The sequence below is a fragment of the Sinohyriopsis cumingii genome, unplaced genomic scaffold (assembly GCF_028554795.1).
Source record: "Sinohyriopsis cumingii isolate HCF-2022 unplaced genomic scaffold, ASM2855479v2 utg000452l, whole genome shotgun sequence".
NCBI classification, from domain to species: domain Eukaryota; kingdom Metazoa; phylum Mollusca; class Bivalvia; order Unionida; family Unionidae; genus Sinohyriopsis; species Sinohyriopsis cumingii.
Genome location: NW_028315901.1, coordinates 2031422 through 2058179, shown reverse-complemented (window position 1 = coordinate 2058179; position 26758 = coordinate 2031422). Strand labels below are relative to the sequence as shown.

Below are 26758 nucleotides of genomic sequence, written 5' to 3'. Positions count from 1 at the left end.
CATTTATCCATCAGTCGTATTTAAAAGCAACTGGATTTGTAATGAAAACCACTGATTAGCCTTTCGTTCTAGTCATATGTGGTTCATTTTTATATCAACAATGTTTTTCCCCGTTCATCCACGCGATTGTCCCGGACATTGTTAAAAAAAAACACAGCTTATACCTATCATCAGTGACATTTCTAAATATTACATCGGTGACATATGAAGGATCTAAAATATTTGGGACGATATTGTGATTCGTTTCGATACCACATTTCATACACCCATTAAGCAATGGCAACGAAACGCTGTTAATAATTAAAGTTTTAGCCATTGATGTAGAATGAACATTCTTTAAAATCATAGGGACTATATGTCGGGTATTTCTCCCCGACAATCGATATGTACATAGAATAGTAATATATAGATGTCATACACTGTAGCAATGGGAATTCGTATATTCATTTATTTGCGTCACCAATAGCGATTTGATCTTATAAATTTGTTTATGAATTTATTACCGCCGTTATTTGCCATCGTCAAAGTTCCTTCGACGAGTTGCAGCCCATTCGGTGCGATACAATACATGCACTCCCGATGAGTAATGACGATAAAATCAAGTACTGACCCTGCATTAGGACTCACGTGTTTGGGAACGGCGTCGAATATGTGTAAATTGCAGAGACTAACGCTAATAAAGATATATAGAGATCCGTTTATTATTTCCTTACCAGGTTGGTTTCCAAAGGAAGTATTGGTATATTTGTTAATGTATTGTTTTTCATGTCATATGATTCATCCGTTGTGCCAACATAAAGACTTATAATCGACATAAGTATGCATTTATCACAATAGCAATTTCCCGAGATATCTCTGATGACAAAATTCAACATGAATTCCATAAATCGTATCGTGACCTTGTTAATATATCCTGATCTTAGCCTACACCACATGAAGATTGATACTCTTATAAACTCGCTCCTTTCCGAACACTTCCACAAATACATCCATGCTTATCACGTATACATTATAAAACTTACTGAGAGTAGGCTCGAGTTTACTGATTTAGTTTACATGGACTTATATTTGAGGTGAAGCTGTTGATATATATTCATATGAGATAAATATAGTTTTAATCAACCCATACAAATTCACCAACGATCCGAACTCAGACAAGTTCGCATTATGGTTAGTAAAAACCACGCTGAAATGTACAATACATAGTTGTATCTATGCTGGCAGTCAGTCATAGCATAATTATGTCTTTTATAATCTTGTTGAAATGTAACACCCGTCGTTGTACTTGCCGTTTACGTGTCTCTGTGTTTAAATAACCCGCGGAGATAGTCACAACAATGATAGTAGAAATGTCAGCTGAACACTTGAAATAGGCCCATAAGAATATAGACAAACGAAATTACTTAATGGAATCCCTTCAAAGAGATTTTGAACGTGGCCAGCACTATTTCGATTGTTAAATATAATTCACCCGGATCCCCCAAGGTAACACCGTTCAGAGCTAAGTAAAACATGTTGTATAAAATTCATCATATATAGACACATGATGACAGTGGAGAGGGACAAATGTTATGATACACTTCCCTGCGACGACGCGGCCAACGCGTAGCTGCATACAAATTTACCAACGTTGGCTGACAAAGGGAAGCCGCCGCTGAGAAAATCGAATAGACCTTACTTCAGGAACGTGTACATACTGCGCAACGTAATCTTGATTAGACTGAATACTACACGACAACTAATCGCTGCAACCTCATTGGTACATAAACCATATTTGTTATCATCGTCGTTGTGGTTTATCTCGTTACAATTTCCACGCGGTTTAGCCTGCTGATATCGGTATGATTAACGCCACTACTGTATCACAGGCGACTATTCCGACAACCGCAGCGGCCATTTTAACAAATTCCACACCATAGCTCAAATTATACCCAGACAACCTCTCGAAGCAGCCACACATTTTAACAATCAGAGTAAGAGTATGTTTATCCACCATTGAACGATGTCCCACGCAGACCGATGTAATTCCTGATGATGCAGGTGCTTGTGGTACAGGTACTTTGGATGAAATCGTTAGTGCCGAGGAAGGGACATGTAGTGCGGGTGACATAGTGATTCATTTTGTGGCTGATGCCATTTTTAGGCGATACGTCTTACAGCTAGAATGCCTATTACCTTCGAGGTAGATAAAAACTAACAACCGCTATTCCCTCTGAGAAATATAGTCCCGGGAACGAAATATAGTCGCAATAAGGCTCCGTAAGGCTCACAATAAATGGCATATCTTTCCTCTAATTTGTCATGTAGCAGAATTACCCCTGCTCGAACGTGTTCGATATCTGCAATTTCTTCTGTACGGGAACTTATTTAATCTTGTTCTACTTGTATTTCCTCAAGACTCGATCCACGGTTTTCAAGGTCGGCTGTTTTATCTGTGGGAATATCTGCACTCATCCGTCCGATAAATTATAAACAACCCAACAAGACAACTTAAAATCAGCATCAGCTGTAATTGTGTCGTCGACAAATTTTGATATATTCACGGAATCAGCTATGGCATTATTTTAGATAAATAATCTTGTGGTGAATGCGTGTTTGTGCGTAGTTGTAGTGTCGTATTCATCAGGATATAACTCGTAAAACTCTTCTACGACGGCCTGACCTTACTTGTGGTTTTCCGAACATCAACAGTGGTTTTCTGCTTTCCAACACAGTTATCTACAACTGTTCCCTGATCTGACTATGACATATAAATTCACGTTGGTATCTGTACCACATTTTGCAGAAATTTCCAAAGTACAGTTTTCAGTGTCGCGATTAAATCTGTTTCATCCGGTTAATATATTTCACTTTGTATAGGAGACTATATTTTTATAACCATGTAGCATTTGTAAAACGTGTATTATGAGAATGCAGATACATATGACAGTAAATTATACCACTGAAATGTACTGAACAACTTTTGTTTCCTTTTCCTCGACGTCAAAACTTTGGTGTGGCTTTTGCTATATCCTGTACACGTTGTGTATCCACATATTTGTACTTGGCAATGTCCACTCCGAGGTCCTTTTGGAATATGTCCACTTCAGGAGTGGGATGTTCTGCTATACATTGAGATGGTGCTATTTCTGCCATTTGTGTGCTTATCCAAATAAATTCACTTAATAGTATACAATTTGTTAAAAATTACATAATCAGCAATGCACCTAGACTCCATTAGAATATCCTGATGTATGGATCACTCATCTACTAGCGGCGACATGGGTTCGGATACATACGGGCTCCCCATTGAATCGATTAATCTCCTGATTAATAAATAACAATAAAACATTACAAAGTTACATAGTTTAGTTGTTACAGCAGCGTGAGCTACGGTGATTGTTCAGTCACATTTCGGCGAATGTGAATTTGCTTGTAATATTTTCAAGGACGATTCGACGAATAAGTATCATTTGCACGACTGGTAATACAAATCGCTAAAGACACGCTGCAGGACCGCCGATACATGAAATGGATACAAATCATTGAAATTTTGCCACATTTAGAAAAAAGTTAAATGTCTAATATTACCGATCCCACAGAAATGATCATACTCTTTCTAAGATTCATGTCAATCGTAATGTAATCTCGTTGCTGACATTTATGTCAATATACTCAAAAATCAGTGTGTGGGTAATTACACAAAAGGCAACCATGTGTTCTGATTGTTTCGAGAACAAACATCATTCCTGGTTACATTTAGCTATAAAGATTAATTTCGTTCGATAAAGAAATACGTGAAACTAATGTGGTTTTGGTGTTATTTTGCTTTGTTTTTGTTTGTTTTCCTTTTTTGCTAGACTGACATTTAGCGACTTGACAATATTTAGAACAAAATAATTACGCGGAAAATTATAATTAGAACCGGTCTCCCTATTGGATATGTATCAATATGACTGATTTTTTCGAGTTGAGGATAATGGCGCCAACACATATCAAGGTAGTGTTCACGGTAGTCATACATACGGTCACTAAAGTATTACATATGTGAACACAATGTCTGAGTTCGTCGCGAACTGTTGAGTGACAAGAAGACCATGGATGATAAGCGTATTATATCAGCGGCACGTAATAATATACAGAATGGCTTCGTCCACGGAACGTATCGGGAATATATTTGTAAAAATATGACAGCGGCGGGTGCCTGTAAATTATCTGACGACGAAGTGATTTTGTAATCATATCGTTTCAATACCATAATCTGTGCCGCTATGATAATATCACTTGGTTAAACCCTGTTGGTGTGTTATGCGACATTGATTCGTTGCATAATAAACACAGACAATAAAGAAAACCTCTCCGTGGATCTGACAAACATTTAAGGAATATGACCCACGTTGAAATTCATGTCAAGTAATATTGTTATTGAAGTTCGTTGTACTTATCTCGTGATAACTGTAGTCGTGGTTGGTTGAAGATAGCGCACCAACCTAACGACAATTTATGAAGGATGTTATCACCGGAAGAGCAAATATGATCTACTCAAACTTGAGATGGACGCTAGTCCGAACAGACGTCGGCCCGCATCCAATGGATTTCAACCATATATTCGCGAGAGTGACCGTAATTACTTCATTAACAACAACCCACACCCCCCCATTTATACTATAGGCAATCTAAGCGGCTCATTAAAATACACACTTGATTGTGTCATTATCGTACATCAGCACATTCAAGACTTTTGAAATTCGTTCCAAACCAGTATTTACTTTTGAAATTATGATAGGACATTTGAAATTATTTGGAATATAAATCACAATAATGTCTGTTTGGAATATTCACATCTGTAATCTAGATATATGAAATGTCTTTTGTAATTTCTTGTTTAAATTCTTTACTCTATTTAGTTAAAGATCTAGAGTCGTAACAACAGCAATGACAAGATGTTCAAGATGGATGCCATTGTGCCATACTTCATATAAGATTAACAACATTTCTAGTTATTACGTATATACTATACATTGTAAGAAGGATTTGAAGGAAAGCACAATTTAGAGTTGAACAGTCATGAGGAATACGTAGTTATTCCAAGCTTGTCAGGATGCCAATTGGCAAACATATTACCAGCAGCGTGGGCATTTTTTTAATTTAAAACCAAATAAGCATCAATATTAGTATTTCGGCGAAATCGCTATGCTGATATAATCACTGATTCAGGAAAAAATATTGATAACAAGGTTTTCAAGATCACCACCGTGACAGGAATATTCGATGCCTGAATGGCATCGCTAGGACAAACTTAATTTCAAATGACCATCCATTCCGGAGGAACGGGTTTTACAAGAATGTTAATGATATCGGTTATTTAATATTTTAGAAGGAGTAGCAGCAACAAACTCATTGTGCTTACAGGCGAAATAACAGAGCTAACGCACATATTTTGGACTACAACCGATATATTTTCAGCGAGAAATTAAACATACATTTAGATCTAACATACGTTGCCATCAAAGATAATGGTTAGAATGTATATATTTGACATTGTTCTGAAGAGTGTTTCAGACACTATTTAATACCAATGAAACCAAATACACTTTAGAAAATTTACCAATATAGAGTAAGTATGGTCACGAATTTGAGATTTGGCGGCTATTTTGAAACATAGTTACGCCATTTGTACTGCCTCCGTCATATTTTCAGTGGAAAATCAATCGGACACTTAAATATAACTAATGTTGCTATGAAACGGAAGGTGTAGAATGTATATATTCGATAATGTTATGTGCAGAGTTTTAGACACTATTTACTATCTATTTAATGAAGTAGACAATACACCATTTACAGAGTAATTGTGATCACTAATTAGATTTGTGCCTGCTGTGCTTTGAAACATAGTTGCGCAGGGATTGTTAGGCCATATGTACATATAAACTAAACGTTCACATAATGTTAATTTCATCTGTTGGCGCTCAATAATTAATTGTAGCCTAAACAAAACCGAAGGTCATACAAGTAAATCGGTAATTTCTGTGACATTATCATTTTAACAACTACAGGACTATATTATACTCAAGCTACGCATCCCGTATGTTTTGTTGAATAGGATAAGAAAGTGTTGTCCGTATTTCTAAAATCAAGTTTCATGGTTACATATCCCTGCTTGTGACCTTGAAAAGTGAGATATAACAAAACAATGTTAATCATAGTATATATTTAGAAAGTGCAACTAATTATCATGTCAAGGCTTGTAAAGTTCAAGGCCGGGCAGTCAATAATTTAACAGGATGGACAGCTGGTAGGTCAATGTAGAACTATAATATTCACATCATGAAAAAAAGGTATAATTAATTAGCCAATACAAGTGTCGGTTTGTACGGATTTGCTAAAAGAAGGACGTTATTTCTTTTTCCCACAAGAGCAATAAATGCGCGATATAGAACCAATAAGACAAGGGTATGAATAAAAATTTTGGATAATAATTACTTTTCTTAAATATATTCGTCTCAGACATCACATACTAAATGTAAGTAATACATGATTTGTGATTATTTACGCAGAGTATCTTTATTTTTTACTTACTCTTTCTATTTTCTCTCTTTCTTCCTGAAAGAAAAGAATAAGCCTGATATTAGAGAAGATGATCTAAATCCCTATAATATACTCTCCAGAAAGGGAGAGGACACGCATACACAAATTCGTCATACTCGTCAATGGAAATACAGGGCAAAATACACAGTGTAAGTCATTAAATATACACTGCCTCTCTGAAGTTTGTGTTTTATTATTGTTTTCCTGCATTGGCCTCGAACTGTGTGTATAATTATGAAGTCATGCATCTCTCAATTGTCGTGTGGACTGGTATAAGTAAAACGTACCGCGGATGCGGTAATGTGTGATCAGGAAAGTGGGCAAACAAAACCAATATTGTTTTATTTCAGAAAAGTATAGCGTTTTCAAACATGCTCATCTGCTTATTTTTTCGAAGACATTAGCTGTCATTCTGTTTTCCAAACCCATGCTTTTTCTTCAGTATTTGACTAATTTGTATAATTAAAGAGTTTTTTGTTGCACAAATGCCTGCAGAACATTTCTCTCTCTCTTTCTCTCTCTACAATACAGTAAATCGAAAATGATAGTTCTGTACATTGGTATAAATTGGCAGAGTATGTTTATTTCTTACACACAAATGATGCAAATGTGTTTTTTGTATGTACTGATGTGGACATTCTTGAAAAACCAAGATAATATGATCACAAATTCTTATCAGGTTTCCTCACTATTTTCATCAAGGAAAAGGGATAGGTAGTACATTATGCAAAGACGACACTGTCCTAATTAAATGCACATTGCACACTTGATAGGTCTTCCAGCAGATAATTCTTTGTTGATATTTGAATATTAGAAGAAAGGAAAATAAGAAACTTGCACTTTTCATAACAGTTCATCTTACGCTATGAGATTGTAAGGACCGTTCTCTCTGCATTAGATAATAAAATATTATTTTCGTCAATCGATGTTATTTGGAAAAGAAAAGAAAAACGTGGTTCAAGCACGGTCATAGGACGGCAAAATGCTATTGTACTAGATTTGTATAAATTGGCAGTGTGTGTTTCATTTTTTTATACAAAATAATGATAAAAAGTGTTTTTGTGTCTGTGCTGTTGTGCACATTCTCGAACGATAACGAGAATCTGATTAGCAAATCTTACACTATGGGTATTTCAGACCAATCTGAATACACTTCTTTGGAAGTGTTAGGCAACGTCAACTGCATCATTTTTGTCAAAGCTGATTGATTTATGTCCCTATATATGGAGCATGGACGTAATGCTATAATTATCGGCGTGGATAAGTATAAAACGTGATGATTTTTATGACAAAACAAGATGTCAAACATAGTCGAGTGCACATAAGCTTGTTTAACCATCCTTATACTGGCTGAATCCAATGAACCATTATTAATGCCAAAATATGTATTATATCTTGATGAAATATATCTGTAATAATTGTATCATTTGTCTTGTATAAATGGCTGATATAGCTCATTCACAATTGCATGATTCTGACCAGAATTAGTTGTACTATCCCCACCAAATTAATGAATAAATATCAAATGTATATTAGCCGTAAATTCAAGATGGCTGACAGCAGTTAATTCGACTTCATTTAAAGATTGAAGAAAACGCGATGTATAAATATAATGATATTGATGCAACTAACGTAGGACACCAAGTCAATTGGTGGCTAAAAGCACAATATAAAAATCAAAATCACTAATGAAAAAACAATCCATATATCTGCTAAGAAATATTCCTATCATCTGGCAGACTTTCGATTAAAATTAAAGTAAACGTTTTCGGTACCGAAGCATTAAGGGATAAACAAATTGATAAACAGTTCCACTTTGAAAACATCAATGATTAAATATAAATAAAATGATTAAATACAAATAAAATCATTAAATACAAATAAAAAGGTCATGAGGATACTGCATATAGTATTTGTTGTATTCACGCATCATTCAAATTAGAATTTTGTATTGTAAGGAACACTTTGTAAAAAAACACAACAAAATGGTTTTGGATGAAATAGCAGGTTGAATGATGATTCTTTTATTTTATGTTATTATTATAGGGTTTAAAGTCATCTTTCAGCACAAGATAGGCTATGCATGACGGCCAGTATAAACGGTGGAAAAACCCGGGGAAACCCAGGAAAGAACCATGAGAAACTACTGGCAAGCCTTTTCACATACCCACATTGGCCAAGCCCGAGAGGCGAACCCACGAAGACAGACGTGAGATAGCAGTGATCCGAAATGGTGAGCGCTTCAGACCACTCGGCCACAATATGACCTCAGATCGGACACAGATTTATCATAGTAATTATCTTAGTGAACATTTCATGTTAACATGATCATCCATTTAGCAGTAACGATGGTGACAAGATTTACAATATGGCCATCATTGCCGGAAATTCAAGTATGCATATTTAATTGTTGATTTTCCCCTCTAATATGCAGTTAAAATACTAATTAAAAGACTCATTTGTTCGTTTAATATATGTTTCGGTGAACACTTTTAAGTCGATTAAAAAGAACGTACAACCCGACTAGTTTTATTTTATGTTTTAGAACTTATCTCGTAATGACGAGGTTTCTCTGATATTCTTCTTTCTTCCATCCATATTTGATTTTGAATGGGTAATATAGCATTCGATACATCCGTCCAATCTGTCTTTCAGTATCGCACACCTAGAATGTTGTCTTTGTACATAAAGCCTGAAAGTACTATTGATAATGAAATATTCGATAAACAGTCAGCTGTTAAAATACCAGGAATTATTTATTGCTATAAATTTGAAAACTAGTGTGTCATTTAATTTATTAAGATTAGTAACGGGTCTGAGGATGCGATTGTGTTGCATACAGTATCTGCTGAAAATTGGCGATTTTGTAGATACGGTCTAATGAGGGATACCGTTAAATAGTGACTATGGTTGTCTAGGAAAATCGCACTACGTACCGCTAATAAATTATACTTGATTGTGACAACGTTTTGGACAGAATGCTGAGATTGCAGATGAATTGTGATGTGATGTGATTGTGATTTTTAACCTAGATTTAACAGCATTTCAGTCAGCAGAAGAATTTGGTGTCCAAAGTGACTGCAAACGTAACAGAGATGGACAATCCATGTACTATGCCGATGAAATCTGCTATATGCCGAGAGTAATACAAGACAGTATCAGCATACATGTAAAAATGTAAAACAATTATAAAAATTGTGATGAGCGAGTTCAAAAGAACGTTTTAACATGAAAACAAACAAAAAAAGTTAAAAATAAAATAAAAAATTGGGATGCCTTAAGTTTCGAACTCGCAACCTCTTGTTTGACAGACGTTAGTAATAAAAGATAGTTTCAATATAACAAAATGGGAAGCCGCAAGTTTCGAACCCGAGACTTCTTGCGAACGTTTAAACATAAATATAAAAAGCAGGAAATACCGCAATAAACTTTGGAATGCGCGAGTTGAAAAGGAAGTTCAAACATGAAGAAGTAACAAAAAACAAAGTAGATGCTGCAACATTCGAACTAGCGAAATATTGTTTGGCAAGCGTAGTAAGAAAAGAAAGTTTCCACATAAATTTTAAAAAAGAAATAATAAAAACAAAACTGCGATGCCGAGTGAATTAGACTCGGAACCTAGTGTTTGGCAGGCGTTAGTCATAAAGAAAGTTTGAAAATAAACAAATTGGGTGCCGCGAATTTAGAACTGACAACTTGTTGCTTAGCAAACGTTAGTATAGAAGAAAGTTAGTAGTTACTGGGTGCGAACCTTGTTTCTTCTAGCATTTCAACTTAAACAATAAAAAAATTAAAATTGAAAACTTGCGATCAGCGACTTTGAAAGAAAGATTCAACATTTTAAAAAGTTAAAATTATAACAAGATTGGGATGACGCGAGCATTGAGCTCGTTACCTCGTGTTTGGCAGACGGAAGTCATAAATAAAGTTCAAACAAGAAAATAAAAAGTTTATAAATGGCAATTGGATGAGCGAGTTGAAAAGAAAGTTTCAACATCAAACTAAATGAAAGGTAAAAAAGAAACAAAATGGTTATGCGAGTTCAAAAGAATGTATGCACATACAAATTAAATCAGAAGCAAAATTAAAATATAAAAGAAAACTTGATATGCCTTATCTAGTAAATATTACGGAGACAGTGGTTCAGGCCTGGAACGCCATTTTGGTTTAATTTTCGTGTTGATTTTTCTTAATAGTTTTCAACATTATGCTGAGTATGAATAATCTATAATTAAAATATCATGTTTTAAAGTAATTTGTAACGTCACGACCAGAAAAGGATATCGGCCAAATTTACCGGTATGGAATGCAAAAGAAAACATATCGTTTTGTAATTTCGAATAACTTTTACCAAATCTGTTCTGCAAATTTTCAGTATGAGTATAATAATGATAGCTACACAAATTTTGTTCTGTGGTATAAATAGGAGAGACAGTACTTAGAGTTTACTCAATAGTAATCTTGAACCTCTTCAACACAACTTGAATTTCTAGAGTTTTGATAATATCTGTACAATTCGTAATAACACCACCAGATAGTATAAATTATGGCAATGGTATATATATATATATATATATATATATATATATATATATATATATATATATATATATATATATATATATATATATCTTTGGTAATAAAATAATTGACATATTCGTCATTAAAATAATAATAATGTAATTGTTTTTGTTTCGTATGTTACAAGGATAAATTGTATATAATGCTTAAAAACGTAGACAGCAGATACACAAACACTATTTATGTACATTGAATATATCCAATGAAAAAACTTTTTCGATACCCTACTTCTCTAAACATTCCTAACACTATGAGAGATAATCAAATCAAATGACTTGAAACAAGTCAGTTGATGACAACATAATATGAAACCAGGTATGCGTAACAATTTATAAACCAATGTTTCAATATTAAACCATTTAATATGGCGTGTCCCTTTTCGGAAACCAGTTTGAGCTTGATATATTATCCCCCCTTCACTTGCCCATGCTGGCATTCGTTATTCAAGAAAGCGCTGTCGTTCTTATTTTGCACAACGATGTGTGGAAGGCTCTGCCAATTTTTGGGATCTTTTAATACATTATATATATATATATATATATATATATATATATATATATATATATATATATATATATATATATATATATATATATATAATAGCATGTACCCACGCATGCCTGAAAGACTAAAATATATAATTAAACAAGTGGGTCAATACTGGAGCAGTTTATGTCACAATGTGTTTTAATATACCATTGAACATACTCCAGAGTAGATATGTATATCTTAAAGTTATAACACCTTAAAGTATTAACTTGACCCTTTCATTTAAATATTATTAGTGAACAGCTGCTTTCTAGAGATAAACTCATTGATTCTTAATAAATGCTAAAATGCCTTAATTGCTCACGTAACAACAGAAACCGTGCAGACGTAATATCTTGTGTGGCTTCGTTTTTGATAAATGATAAAAAGCCTTTTTTGTGTCTGTGCTGGTGTGCACATTCTCGAACGATAACGAGAATCTGATTAGAAAATCTTACACTATGGGTATTTCAGACCAATCAGAATGCACTTCTTTGGAAGTGTTAGGCAACGTCAACTGCACCATTTTTGTCAAAGCTGATTGATTCATGTTCCTATATCTGGAGCATGGACTTACATGATATAATTATCGGAGTGGATAAGTATAAAACGTGATGATTTTATGACAAAACAAGATGTCAAACATAGTCGCGTGCACATAGGCACGTTATCTATCTATTTATTTAACTATCTATATCCTGGCTGAATCCAATGAACAATTATTAATGCCAAAATATGTATTATATATTGATGAAATATATCTGTAATAATTGCATAATCTGTCGTATAAACGGCTGATATAGCTCATTCAAAAGGCATGATTCTGACCAGAATTCGTTGTACTATCCCCACCGAAATAATGAATAAACATCAAATCTATAATAGCCGTAAATTCAAGATAGCTGACAGCAGTTAATTCGACTACATTTAAAGATTGAAGAAAAATCGATGTACAAATATAATGATATTGATGCAATTAACCTAGGACACCAAGTCCAATTGTAGCTAAAAGCACAATATCAAAATCAAATGCACTAATGCAAATACAATCCACATATCTGCTAAGATATATTCCTATCATTTGACAGACTTTCGATTAAAATTAAAGTAAACGTTTTCTGTACAGAAGCATTAAGGGATAAACAAATTGAAAACAGTTCCACTTTGAAAACATCAATGATTAAATAAAAATAAAATAATTAAATACAAATAAAATGATTAAGTACAAATAAAATGATTAAGTACAAATAAAAAGGCCATGAGGATATTTCATATAGTATTTGTTGTTTTCATGCATCATTCAAATTAGAATTTTGTATTGTAAGGAACACTTTGTAAAAAACACAACAAAATGGTTTTGGATGAAATAGCAGATGGAAAAATGACTGTTTGATTTTATGTTATTATTATAGAGGTTAACGTCATTTTTCAGCACAAGATAGACTTATACATGACGGCCAGTATAAATGGCGCAGGAATAACTCGCGGAAAACCCCGAAAAGGACCACCGACCCACGAGAAGCTACTGGCGTGAGATAGCAGTGATCCGAAACTCTGAGCGCTTTAGACCACTCGGCCACTAGGGGCCCCCGGTGATTGTTTGATATAAACGATATAAACGATTTAACAATATTGACGATGAGTCCGGTTGCCTAGTAGTTAGAGCGTCCGCCTCGGATTCGGGAGGTCGCGGGTTCGAACCCCGCCGAATCATAAGAAACACTTATAAAAATGGTGCTTTTCTTTTGATGTTGTTGTTCTTGCTCTGGGTTAACGCCATTCCTCAGGGAAATATAGGCTATACATGGCGGCAAGTACAACTGGTGCAGGAAGAACTACGGAAAAAATCCTTTAAGAACCACCGGCCCAAGAAATTCCACTAGCAAGCTTTCTCACATACCACATTGGCCGAGTCCGAGACTCGAACCCACGTGGACAGAAGTGAGATAGCCGTGATCGGTAAAGGTGAGCGCTTTCGAACACTAGGCCCCTCTTAAGAAGCATCCAAGTGGAAACCCTATCTCAATATTACATTTCATTCAGAAGTAGCAATAACAAAGATTTTCAGGATGGCCATATTGGTGCACATATTTGATCTCAGGTCGGTCCCATTTTCACCATAATAAGTCTCTTAGTAACAATCTCACGTTGACATGACCGTCCATTCAGCAGGAGCGGCTATGACGAGATTTGCAAGATGGCTACAATTGCCAGAATGTCAATGATATATTATTTTGCCGATTTTCACGTCTAGTATGCAGTTAAGATAATAATTAAATTTCTCATTTGTTTGCATAATACATGTTTCCTTGAATAATTTAACGTCGATTAGAAGGCAGGCACAACCCGACCCGTTTTCATTTGTTTTAGAACTTATCTCATAATGTCGAGGTTTCCTCTAATATTCTTCTATATTCCATCCACATTTGATTTTTAGTGGGTAATATGGCGTTCGATGCATCTGTCCCATCGCACACCTATAATGTTGTTTTCGTACATAAATTCTGGACTTACTTTTGAGAATTAAATTATTCATTAAACAATCAGTTTTTTAAATATCAGGAATCAGTTATTGCAATAAATTTTAAAACAGGTGTGCAATTTCATTTTCTTTTAGATCAATGGCGGGTCGGAGGGTGCAATTGTGGTGCATACAGTATCTGATGAAAATCGCTGATTTATTTACCTACGGCCTTATGGGGGATACCGCAGGTAACGACTAAGATTGTCTAGGAAAATCACAGTACCTACCGCTGATAATTATACTTGAGGTTGACAACATTTTGGACAGAATGCATAGATTGCATATGAAGTTGGTGTAATATTGGTATCCACACAAACTGTGTTCTGTGGCATAAATAGGATAGACGATTTTTCAAAATACCTTCATTTATACGAACAGTACTTTGTGTTTAGTCAATAATAATTTGGAAACCTGTTTCTCCTCAACTTGAATTTCTAGAGTTTTGATAGTATCTGACAATTAGCAATATCACCCCAGTCAGTATAGTACATTGTCAAGTATGGAAACGATTACACGCACACACACACACACACACATACACACACATACACACGCACACACACACACATAACTATATATATAGTAATCGAATAATTGACAGATTCAACTTTAAATGACTTATAATGCAATTGTTTCTGTTTCCTATGTGAGAAGGATAAATTGTGTATAATGCCGATCAACGTAGACACGTACACAAAACTATTAATATACATTGATTATATACAACGAAAAAACTTTATTCGATACCCTACTTCTCTAAACACTATGAGGGAGTATCGAATCAAATGGCTTGAAACAAGTCAGTAAAAGACAAAATAATATGAAACCAGGTCTGCTTAACTATTTATAGACCAATGTTTTGAAGACTAAACATGTTAATATAGGCGAGTATCATTTTAGGAAACCAGTTTGAGTTTCATAGATTACCTCCCTTTGACTTGTCCATGCAGTTCGTCTTTATTCAAGATAGCGATGACGTTCTTATTTAGCACAACTATGCGTAGAACGCCTTGACAATTGTTGGGATCATTTAAAACATGTTTTTTTTTTTTTTTTGCTTTTTTTGTTTTTTGATTTTGACAAATAATAATGTGAATCCACGCATGCCTGCCATAATGAAACGCAGAATTAGACAAATTGTGCAATATTGGAGTAGTGTATGCCACAGTGTGTTTTTATATCTCATTGAACATACTCCAGATTAATTATTAACGCTTTATACTAACTCGACACCTTCTTTGAAATATTGTTACTGCATAGCTACTTTGCTGGAGATAAACTCATTGCTCCTTATTAAATACCAATATGTCTTAGCTGATCACGTAGCAACAGAAACCGTGCAGACCTCGTATCTTGTGTGGCTCCATCATTGATTCAGGGACTACGCATCGTGTATGTTTTGTTGAATATGATAAGAAAGTGTTTCCGGTATTTCTAAAATTTTATTCCGCACATGGAAACAAGTTTCATTATTACATTTTCCTTCGTGTGACCTTTACGTTTGGGATAAAATAGACAATGTTAGCCACATTATACATTTAGAAAAAGAAAGCCACTAGTTATCATCCCAGTGCTTCTAAAAGTTTGGACCCGACAGTCAATACTTAAACAGGACAGAAAGTTGGTAGGATAATGTCATATCATCATAGACACTTCTTGAGACAAACGTATAATGTATTAGTCCATTAAAGTGTCCGCTTGGATGCATTTATTGAACAAACGATGCTACTTCGTTTTCCGTCGAAAGTAATACATGTGCAATATCGAAAAAAATTAAATAGACACGGGTTTGAAAATAATCCTTCTTTGGCAATGGTAAAAAAATGAGGAAAAGTTGGCAATAATTATTTTTCATAAATATTGTCGTATTAGAAATCATATAATTGTAAGTAACGCATGATTTGATATATTTACTGAAAGCAACTCTAATTTTACTTACTCTTTCTTTTTTCTCTCTTTCTTCCTGAAAGAATAGGATACATCTGATATTAGTCAAGATGAAATATCCTACATATTTGCTCTCAAGATGGGAAGTATATACGCATCCACGTATTCATCCAGTGTAAGGCACGACAAAATTAGATAAATGATGATGCATAGTTTACATTTCTCTATAAAATACTAAAACTATCAATATAACGTAGAATAGTGTCAATAAAATAAACCATCAACAAAGTTGTTGTTCCATGACTAAGAAATCTTTGAGCACAAGAACTAACATTAATGTAAACATTTTGTCTGTACTTTCATACGATACAATATGGTCACGCACATAAGCTACAAATATATACATTTTTGGTGAAGCCATGACGTGTGAACTAAAATCACTGTTTTGTACAGAACAAAATTTCCTCGTGGTAATAAATGTAAACCAACCATCCAAATTATATGCACATTTAAAACCTTAATGTCCAGACTCCAAAACAGGTTACTTACTTTCATTCCTTTCTTGTAGTATCGACCAATGTTAAGCACGCTACCTCACATTATGTATATGGATAAAGTTTTCTGTCAACATCTCAGTAAATCTTGGAATGGTAAGGACCGAATAATCAATAATTAACATAGCATATCATGCACTTTTTAAACGATTACGATAATTCGGTGGTCGGTAAAGTTCACTGTGTACACTTATTGACTGAGAATGTATTCACACTTGTAAACGTAGAAAACGGCAGTATCAGTTTAATGGGGGTTCTGGCTCACTATTTTCTGCGTGAAAAAGTGAGCGATGCCCCCCTTGATATAAACAGCTAGGGCAACGGGCTTTCTGGCTCAATTGTTTGTTTTGTTTTGTGCGTGAGAGTGTGTGTGTTGTTTGTGTCAGTGTGTTTATAATATCTATTATCATTTTTGTATGCATGTGAGTATCCGATGGCGAATCTTTGAATGTCATATGTTGAGTATCGTTTGTCATCAAAGGAGCACGTCATGTTGTGTTAATGAGTAGCGTAGAGATGTGATCTCGATGGGATGGGGATGTTCTCATGTCTAATAATGTAGATGTCCTTGTAGTGTGCTTGTCTGCAGTGATCGATGGTAGCGATTTTCCCGACGAATTCTTTTTAATTTGACACGTTGGCTTGTTATTGACGGTGCCATCGTGAGGAGGGTGTGATCCCCACACATCATGGTGCGTTGGTGTTGGTTATGTAGGAGATGACTGACTTTGGTATTATTGACAGGATGAAATACGAAAGCAATGGATGGAATAAGAGAGATATGAGCAGGAATATATAATAGAACAACACGAGCCACTGTATGTAAAATACAAAAATCTAATCAATTACATAAACTAAATTAAACTGAAAATTACATTTCAGTTATTAACTTCTCTTAGACATATACATACTAAATTTACGCGCAAGTCAATTAGTGGTCCTGTGATAACGAAAAAAAAATAGCATCAAATAATCAAGTGACTGTTCAGACTCAAATTGCCGTCATCTCAGCATAAACTGGTTGGCTGCCGATACTTTCCAAATCACCGTTTTTGACAGGTCAGCACCCCCCCCCCCTCTCCATCCGCTTCGGATCATCAGCCCTAACTTGTTTGTAGACTGCGCACTTTCACACTATGCGGTACAAGTAAATAAACGAACTGCAGATGGTTCTACCAGACAGTATAACTAATTAATTAGGTAGAAAGTGGTTACATACAACATAATCACAAACCTGTATCTCGCTATGACCATGTGGTACAGTCCCAAGTCTATATACATTATAATTATTATCCTTCCTTGTCACATACGTTTTAAAAGGTGTATTAGGGATGAACATTATGTGCACTTACTGGCTGAATGAAAGCATCTTAATACTTACTTTTTCTTTTTTCTCTCTTTCTTCCTGAAACAATATAATAATTTGATATCAGACAATGTAAATGTAACTTCCATTAAATGCAGTCAAAAGAGATGTTAAACATATCATCGCCAATGCGAACACACATATATCATTACTTGAGCAGAGTATTTAAGAATAAATGTCGTTAGAACGAATCTATTTTACAGCTTGGCTTGTATTTAGGTCTCTGAATTTTAACTCTTCTCTCTTTTCTGTATCCTAAAGTGATGACCAGTACTGAGCTGCAATGTTTTCCGCCATAAAGTACATTTACTTTTTTATAGAAAAAAGTGCATGACGCATGCGATCAGACACAAACAAGCAAATGAATCTAGAGAGTTTCGGTATTTGTTATAATTTCCTGAAACTTGTAAAATACGCATATTTGCATACAGCAATTAAAACAGAAAGCTCGTCAGTCATCAAATATGCCCCGTCTGGGCTAACAAAGGAAAGGCATATTGTGTCAACGTAATGCATCCTTTTTAACTGAATACAACATTTATATATGCCACATTAATCTGCACAGTAAAAGTAATATTTTCGAGGAGATGGAAAATAGAAGCATGAGCCATTTCTTTGTAATATTGAAAATGGTCATTGTGTTATTAATGCTTATACAAAATAGTTTTAAAAACGTGTTGTTGGGTGTGGTCATGATGACATTCTTAAGAAGACAAACCAAAATTATCAGATTTGTTTTTAAGATAGTATTCAAGATTCTTGCTTTTATTACGGGAATCAGGCAAGAAGAAACAGCAAATTATACAATGATGACACTTCATAAAAATTAAGCGCATATACGGTTTCTAGTAGATGGTCGTTTGACTTGCACGTTTCAAATCAAGTCATCTTACACTAAGATAAATCATGTTCATCTGTTTAAATTCTTTTCTGGAAGAGATAGGTAATGTCAATCGCAGCTTTGCAGGTTTCTTTTTCGTTCTTGTTGGGCTGGGCTTTACATGATAACAACGGCTCAGTGTATAACACAGTAAATGTTTATGACGAAACGATGCCAAAGGCCTGGCATTAAAACCTTGATTATCAAAGACTTAAATAAAAGTACATTAAAACGTGCAACTTCTGCTATGCATTAAGTAAGCCGTCTGGTCTCATCCTTGTTCAGCTTGAACATTATAACACTGATAAAAGGTCTACAAGTAATTGAGTGTAAATACACATTTAAGCTTTCTATTTTGAACATTTATTAGAGGTAAGGACACTCTGACGTAGCTTATAAATAGCAACATGTAACATTTTCTTTTGTTTCTGGGTAGAATGTGTTATTTCCTAATTGTTTATGCCTCAAAATTATAGAAAATGGCTAGTATTCCACATAAACACTGCTTTTGTGTCCAAGACAGTGATATTTTCAAACTTACCTATTTTCCAAACATTCTAGATAGATACAGTGCTGCGTAAACTTGGAGTAACTTCTAGAACTTTCTAAAACTTTCCAGTAATATAAATATTGATATAAATACAGGGGTCTTAAGCCCACCAGTTCAGTTTAGTTCCAGCTGCCTAAGTGGATACATATCTACATTTTTCTGAGGAGGCTGCAAGAGGCTGTAGTATGTGTTATTTCCTAATTGCATTTTGCTATGTCTGCGGACAATGTATCAAGACAAGAGCGAAAAAGTATTCCGTGGAATCTTTTCAAATGACAGCTCATCCATGAGCCTCAAAGACATGCTGCTCCATAGTAGAAAAAAGTACCCGTCCCTTCCCTTGGCTCACCTGTTCACCTCAAAACAAGACTACAACAGCATCAAGACCTTGCTGTTATGCCTTGACTATGATGAAAACGGACGAGGTCATCGAATGTTTCAAAATGATTTCATTCCTGTTGGGTCTCCAAGGCGGCTTTACCAATTTTCACTGATATATTTGCTTTGGGACAGCAAGGACACCAAGGCGCACTACCACAGGTGGGACTGGCCACAGCGCACCGAGTTTTCTGTGGGGAGGAACAACGTCAAGTGGGAGCCATAGGTGAACCCCCGGAAGGTACTGATTCCAGGACTGCACATTAAATTGGACCTTATTAAACAATTTGTCAGAGCTCTAGATAAGGAGTCGGCAGCCTTCAAGTACATTCAAGACTTCTTCCCTAAGCTATCTGAGGCAAAGATCAAAGTCGGCGATTCGTCGGACCACATATAAATAATATGATGTAGTGCAATGAATTCCCCAAGAAGCTCACTAATAAGGAGAAAGCGACTTGGAACAGCTTTGTCGCAGTGGTTCGGGGCTTCATGGGAAACCGCAAGGCCGAAAACAATTTGGAGCTGGTTGAGATTGTGGTGAAACACTACGGCACAATCGGCTGTAGGATGTCCCTCAAAGTCCATATCCTTGATGCTCATCTTGATAAATGTAAGGAGAAAATGGAGTACCTGGAGGAATAAGGCGAGCGCTTCCAACAGGATATACTGGATTTTGAACGCCGCTACAATCGATAGTACAACGAATACATGACGGGAGATTACATTTGGGGGCTGATGCATGAACGTAGTTTACAGTATAATCGTAAATCTCGAAAACCTACTCACTTCTGAACCTGTTGTAGTCATTTTTTTTTATTATTTTAGTATAAATACATGTTAATTTTGATTCAAATGTTGTTGTATTTTTACTTTATGTGAACTAAAAGACACATACTCCCGTGTTCTCATTGGAAATATATACATTTCAAAATATCACTGTCCTGGTCACAAACGCAAAGTTTCTGGGGCATGTTCTATATTGTTTAGGCATATGCAATTACGAAATAACACTTACTACCCAGGAACCAAACTTGTGTTGCATAATGTAGTTGTAGTGTTATGTGTGTAATGTGAATTGTTTATGTAAGCGAGATAATCATATCATACTATGAACGCATAACATTTCTTAAGAATGAACATCTGTCTATTTCTTTTAAAAGTATAACGACGATTGATTTTGGTGTTTGTTTCTTGTTTATCTTTCCTTTATTCGAATCGTCACTAATTGCATGTTACAAATTATACAAACTGAGTGTGATATTCTCCTGGCACCATAACCTGCATTTAGTCCCAATATTTTGGACACAAGATTTATTATAGAAGAAAGTATTGTTTTGGATGTGTTCATGTCATTTCGAACTTAAAAAATGACGAAAGTATGCACAAAGAAATGGGTCACAAAAGACAAAGCTTTTTCAGTACATTAGAAGCCAAAAGTATGGACAAAGCAGTGGGTCACACAAGACATAGCTTTTTCAGTACATTAGAAATAATGGCTACTTTATACTTAATTCTTAAACTAAGCAATGAAAAATATCTTCTGTATAAGTTCTGGTGTGGGCATTTTTCAACGATACACTAGCATAATCCGACTATAAAAGTATCTGACATTTCAGCACGTTTTTGAAGAACGAAAAGTGAGAAACGTTAGTATTGAAATACATATTTTCCTTCTTCTGGGGCACGGCTTTAAATGATAAAATTACCTGAGATGATAAGTATCCACATGGTAATTTGTATGACAAGTTGTAAGCAATTTATTGTCTAATACTTGAGTTTAAGGCCTAGCCTTGCTTACCAGTTAGATGAACTTTTCATTAGAATGATCACGTTCCCATAATATTCTACTGCGTCGTAGGCCAATACTTGAGATGTGCATACAATAGTGAGCTTGTAAGAAAATAATGTTCATCCCAATATTAGATCCGTTTCTGGGAAACAACTGAGCTTAGTTGCGATGGAATTAGAAATCATTTGAAAGGAAATATTTTTAAATCATTCGTTGGAATTCCTAACGTGCTAATTGACTTTTCGGATTAAAATACATTACTTTTGATTTTATTTTAAATTCATTTCAAGACCTTCTTGACTGTATCATTATTATATGCAGACATTCGAGACTATAGCATATCAGGACATTCAAGACTACTTACTTCGAGACAACTGGAGTTCATTGGGAACATTATATATTATTGGATATTCCGACGGGACAGTTATGATTATTTAGAATTTGATTCACAAAACTGTGTATTTTTACCGTTTTCAGTGTTCTCTATGGAAATAGTGAGTTTGTTGACTTATATTTCACTTACTGGCTACATTTCTTTTTTTAGATATGTTAAGACCTAGAACAGCAACCATTGCATGTGTATCGTTGCTTCTTGTAATAGACATCATAGTTCTGTGTCTAACTGTATTGTATAAAATCAAAAGCTACATCACAGTTTTCTTGATGTAAATTTGAGTAGCCGCAATTTGTATCCTGGATATTTCATTATTTCTAATAGTAATTATAGGTTATTGGTGAGTAATAAGGAAATTGAAATAATTACTTAAATAAAATATACAGGCTGCAAACAGATGATAATTTTACTTGTGCATAGCTATCTTTGTATAGTGTTCTTGGATTAAACCTTTTGTTTTCAATGTTCTAAGGCGGTGTATCAAGAAAGATTCCTTTTCTTTCCTGGTCTCGGAACTCCAGTTGCGCTTGTGAGCAATTGCAATAAGTGTTAGACTACTGAAAGTGTGCCACGGGATTAGAGGTGTTCTGCAACTGGACTCATGTACACCTTCTTTGTTATCGAATTAGATCAGCAAAGACTGATCCGTATGTGTAACCTTTTAGTTTCTCCGACATAAAGAAAGCTACAGATCTTGCACGTGATGGGATAAATTACATTCTCTGTTTTATACGTTCTGTTTGGATCATGTATGTTTATTTTCTCGCAAGTCGGTTTGCACGAGAATGCGTTGGTCTTTGTAATGTATTCAATGGTTTAAAACTTTTCATCGCCACAAGGGCTATATTTATTAGGGTGGTCTTATGTAGTGATTATCTTAGCTTTGCCCCGACTCGGACATCTTTGAGGTTTTTTGGTCTCCGGTACGTTACTATTCGTTTTTTGGGGGATTATTAAGTTTAGCGTGTCACATGATTTGACGATGAGCCAGTGACTATGCGTATAAATAGTGATTTGGTCAAACAAAAATTCATTCCTGTTTTAGATCAGTATGTGGGGATCATTTTGTGATCAGAGTTTATTGGGTTGGTCTTGCAATAAGAAGCGATTGGAACGGAATCATGCATTGTATGTGCTCACTGACTGGTAGATTAACACAATACGTTGGATTTGTGTAATATTAGTTAAAGACATTATCAATGCATAAGAGCATTGGCATATCAGCACATTCGTGTGTGTGTGTGTGTGTGTGTTTGTGTCATGTATGTGTTTGAGTGTGATCTGTGTCGGTGTCTCTGTGTGTATGTATATGTCTGTTTGAACAACGTTCTTTTGCATACCAGGGTCCAGCAACGTGGAATGAATTGCCTACTAAACTTAGACACAAAGACACAGTGATCCCATTCAGGAGTGCTCTTAAAACTCACTTATTTCGAACGCACATACCTAAAGACCTAATAATGTTTCCTACCTTATATATTTTCAGCATGTTTTTATCTTTTCTAATTTCATGGTGTTTGTTTGTTTTTTTGTAATAATATCATTTTATATGTTTGTTATGTTATAGGTTTGTCTAATGTTATAAAGCGCTTAGGGCTTATACAGATTAGTAACTATACAAAGTCCACATTATTAGTATTATTATTTTGTGAGCGTGCCTGTGTTCATGCATACAAAGTTTCTTATATCAATTTGTCGGTTAAATGTTGCCATTTTCAGAATAACTTAAGTCGTGCCTATTGTAGTTGAATCTGATGAATAACCTAGCCTAGGCGATATATTATGGGAAGTGCACCTGATTAAGAATGTCCAGTTCAACCTTATAACGCATGTGCTAACTTAATAATATCTTAACGTGGGTTATAGTACCCAAAACAATCAATTTAACAGCTTGTTTCAGTCAACATACTAATCCCAAGAACAGCATAACTAGTAATTGGCAAATACCATAAGTGGTGATACTTATAGGTGATAAAGTTGGTTTTCAACCTCTAGAAGCCTCGAGTTTTACATTTCCTAACCAAAACCTCAGACACGCTGATCGTTACTTCGCTAATGATGAGGGGACTCGAAATTTAATTTCCACCTTCTTCCAATCCTTCGAACCATTGATATTAATATACGTGTTGCTTAACTTGTTTACCATTTCGACTTGTATCACAAACTGTTCTGGTGATATTCACTGAATACAAAATGATCGTATAGATATTTAATCACCAAAAGATTAAGAAGCATTACAATGAATTAACAACCTTGACAATCATGCCAAAAAGATGAGTCGAGTTCGATGAACAGTTTGTGATACCTGTACATATCTAACAACCACAGAACGGCCGTCAGGAATAAACAATTTTGTAACTTTGACTGAAAACAGACATGATATACTTGCCATTTCTTTCTTCTTTCTTTCTTCCTGAAAGATTATAATACATATAGAATTAGAAACGCGAAATAAACTTCACTAATTTGGTCTCAAAAGAGAGAGTATATACTCATACATACATTGTCAAATGTAATTACAATATACGTCCTTACTGGAACATAATTTCTACCATAATGCCCCTTTTGGCTTACTCTACTGGTATTTAAAACTATTAATTTCAATGTCTCCTTTTTTCATTATCCTTAAGGGATAGAATGATTCAAAATATGCAATGTTTTTTCTTTCTCCATACAATACATTAAATGTGTTTAGGTAAACACTACATATTTAAACACCCTGATAAGCTTAGATGTGCTAACTTACTATCTTAATGTGGGTTATAACTCCGACAAAAATAAATTTAACACCATGTTCAAAGCTGGACCAAATCTAATAATGTTAAATCTGTCGGGACTGGGTGAGAGGGACAGAATTGATGTAGTAGGTAACCTCGGCTAGCTTGGGGCCCAAATAAAATATCCGAAATACCAAAATGAAAGGACCATTATTGCTGACTTTGACAATATATAAAATTCCGAGGAATTCAAAACGGACTATTGTCCTCCTAAAAATACAGCTTTTTGACCCATTTGGAACCACATCCAGATCCGAACGACGAACTACCTGAAAGAGCAACCGAAAGTGGCCTTTCCACGCGCGATCAACATCACAGAAAACAAACCTGGCCGGTTATTCAAGATAAACATTGTCCAAAAAAATCCTCGCTGATGCTGATCGACTAGAACGTTTGATTGGTGAAAGACGAGCAATAATTTCCATGAAATCATCAATGAAGCAGCTGCTATTTGTCAGCTTTTATGTACCGGCGTATTCAAGGACAGCAGCGTCTATCTGGCACTAAGTGATGAAATTACCGACGATTACTACAGTGACTGATCAATTAGATCGGCGATAGCAAAATAACATGATTATGCACAATGTCCAACGTGGACCTGAAATGGTTAGGGGGATAAATTCACAATTACTGGTTTATACATCAATCTATGGAGAAGTGATGTTATTCAAGGTTTATTTAGAAAGATATACCCAAAAGCTTTTCCGATTGCAAATGATCTAGGCGTGAAAGCGAAGTTGTTCATGATAAGGGTAGTGGCACTGTTGGTAATGTTGCTGGTAAAGCATTCTCAGTAATCCGGGACAGACTCCCGCGATTAGTACGACGAAAACCACAGCCTGTAAAAGTGTCCAGCGTCAAAGTGATGCCAGCAAGTGTCAGCAAAACAATAAATCAAGCCGGAAATGAGCGGTTGAAAGAATTAGCTGCTGAGCTATCTCTGACAAAAGAAGCCGAAACGGGGATGAACATAAATATAACTGCAAGTCTGGTAGCGGGAAGTGGCCTGGATCGACGATCATTTTAAACAACAAATAACATCATAAAAATTTCTAGCGTGTATCTGATACCGCATTTAACATGGACGCGACAGATCTCCAAGATGAATCAGTGCGTGATTATCAGTAGTATCCTTATGATGCGCGTGCACCTGTCGCACATTGACAACTCGAGGTGCAAGTTCATGGTATAAGCAAATATTTCATGCCCACCTGTGGCATTTATTGAGATGGAAGGTCAATCTGAAAGCAGATAATACAGCATACGGAATTGGAGATCGAGTTGGTTGTGTTAATAATGGTGATATGGCATTGTTTAACAGTGTTACGGTCAGCATTTTATGGACATTACATTGAATCATGTCTCGAAAACGTCGACGTCGCTACGACCATATTGGGTCTGGCAAGATATTCCGATGATTATTCGCGATCCGCCGGTCCATCAATGATGTTCGCGAAGGACACCAGTGATCACCACCAGAACCATAGCGTAACAATGATTAGCAGCACGTCGATCGATGTTACATGACAATGACAAATTTTCATGTATTATTCTACTGTCGCACATCTTTAGGTTCTGCAAATGATGTCAGAAAAGTTATTTTTGGTGCTAATAAAATCAATACCATTAGTTCAAAAAGCCACGGACAACGATGCAATAAGGTGCCCTTATACAGTTGAGGCTGGTAAGGTAAAACTGATAAAGCTTTCGTTGTGGTCCTGTAGATGCCAACAATGACACCATCACTTGTTAAAGAACACCGGCTGCTCTCTTTTCATGAATGGCGGCGGTAAAGCAACGCAGTGGTATCTGACGATGACCACAGACAGCGTCCAGAGTAACGGTGCTGGGTTATTCACATAGCAGATAGCATCAAAGCAAGGAGTTTCGGCACCAGGACATATATTTCCAGTGGTTCATGAGAGCGAAACCCGATAGTCTTTTTTCAGGACCAGCATGGGAGGCTAAAGACGAGAAATATCA

General features: G+C 35.4%; 1 protein-coding gene across 2 annotated transcripts in view; it reads right to left on the bottom strand.

Annotated features, from left to right (window-relative positions):
* The window catches only part of LOC149774023 (E3 ubiquitin-protein ligase TRIM45-like), a 67078-nt gene that overhangs the window by 27956 nt on the left and 12364 nt on the right, over positions 1-26758 (bottom strand). Inside the window, exons 2-4 of one of the 2 annotated variants that reach the window (XM_089945915.1) lie at positions 18023-18046; positions 16140-16163; positions 6559-6582 (exon numbers count right to left, since the gene is read on the bottom strand). In XM_089945915.1, coding sequence (XP_089802041.1) covers positions 6559-6582; positions 16140-16163; positions 18023-18046 — 72 coding nt within the window. The remainder of the gene's footprint in view (positions 1-6558; positions 6583-16139; positions 16164-18022; positions 18047-26758) is intronic. The other variant, XM_089945916.1, reaches the window with a different exon arrangement.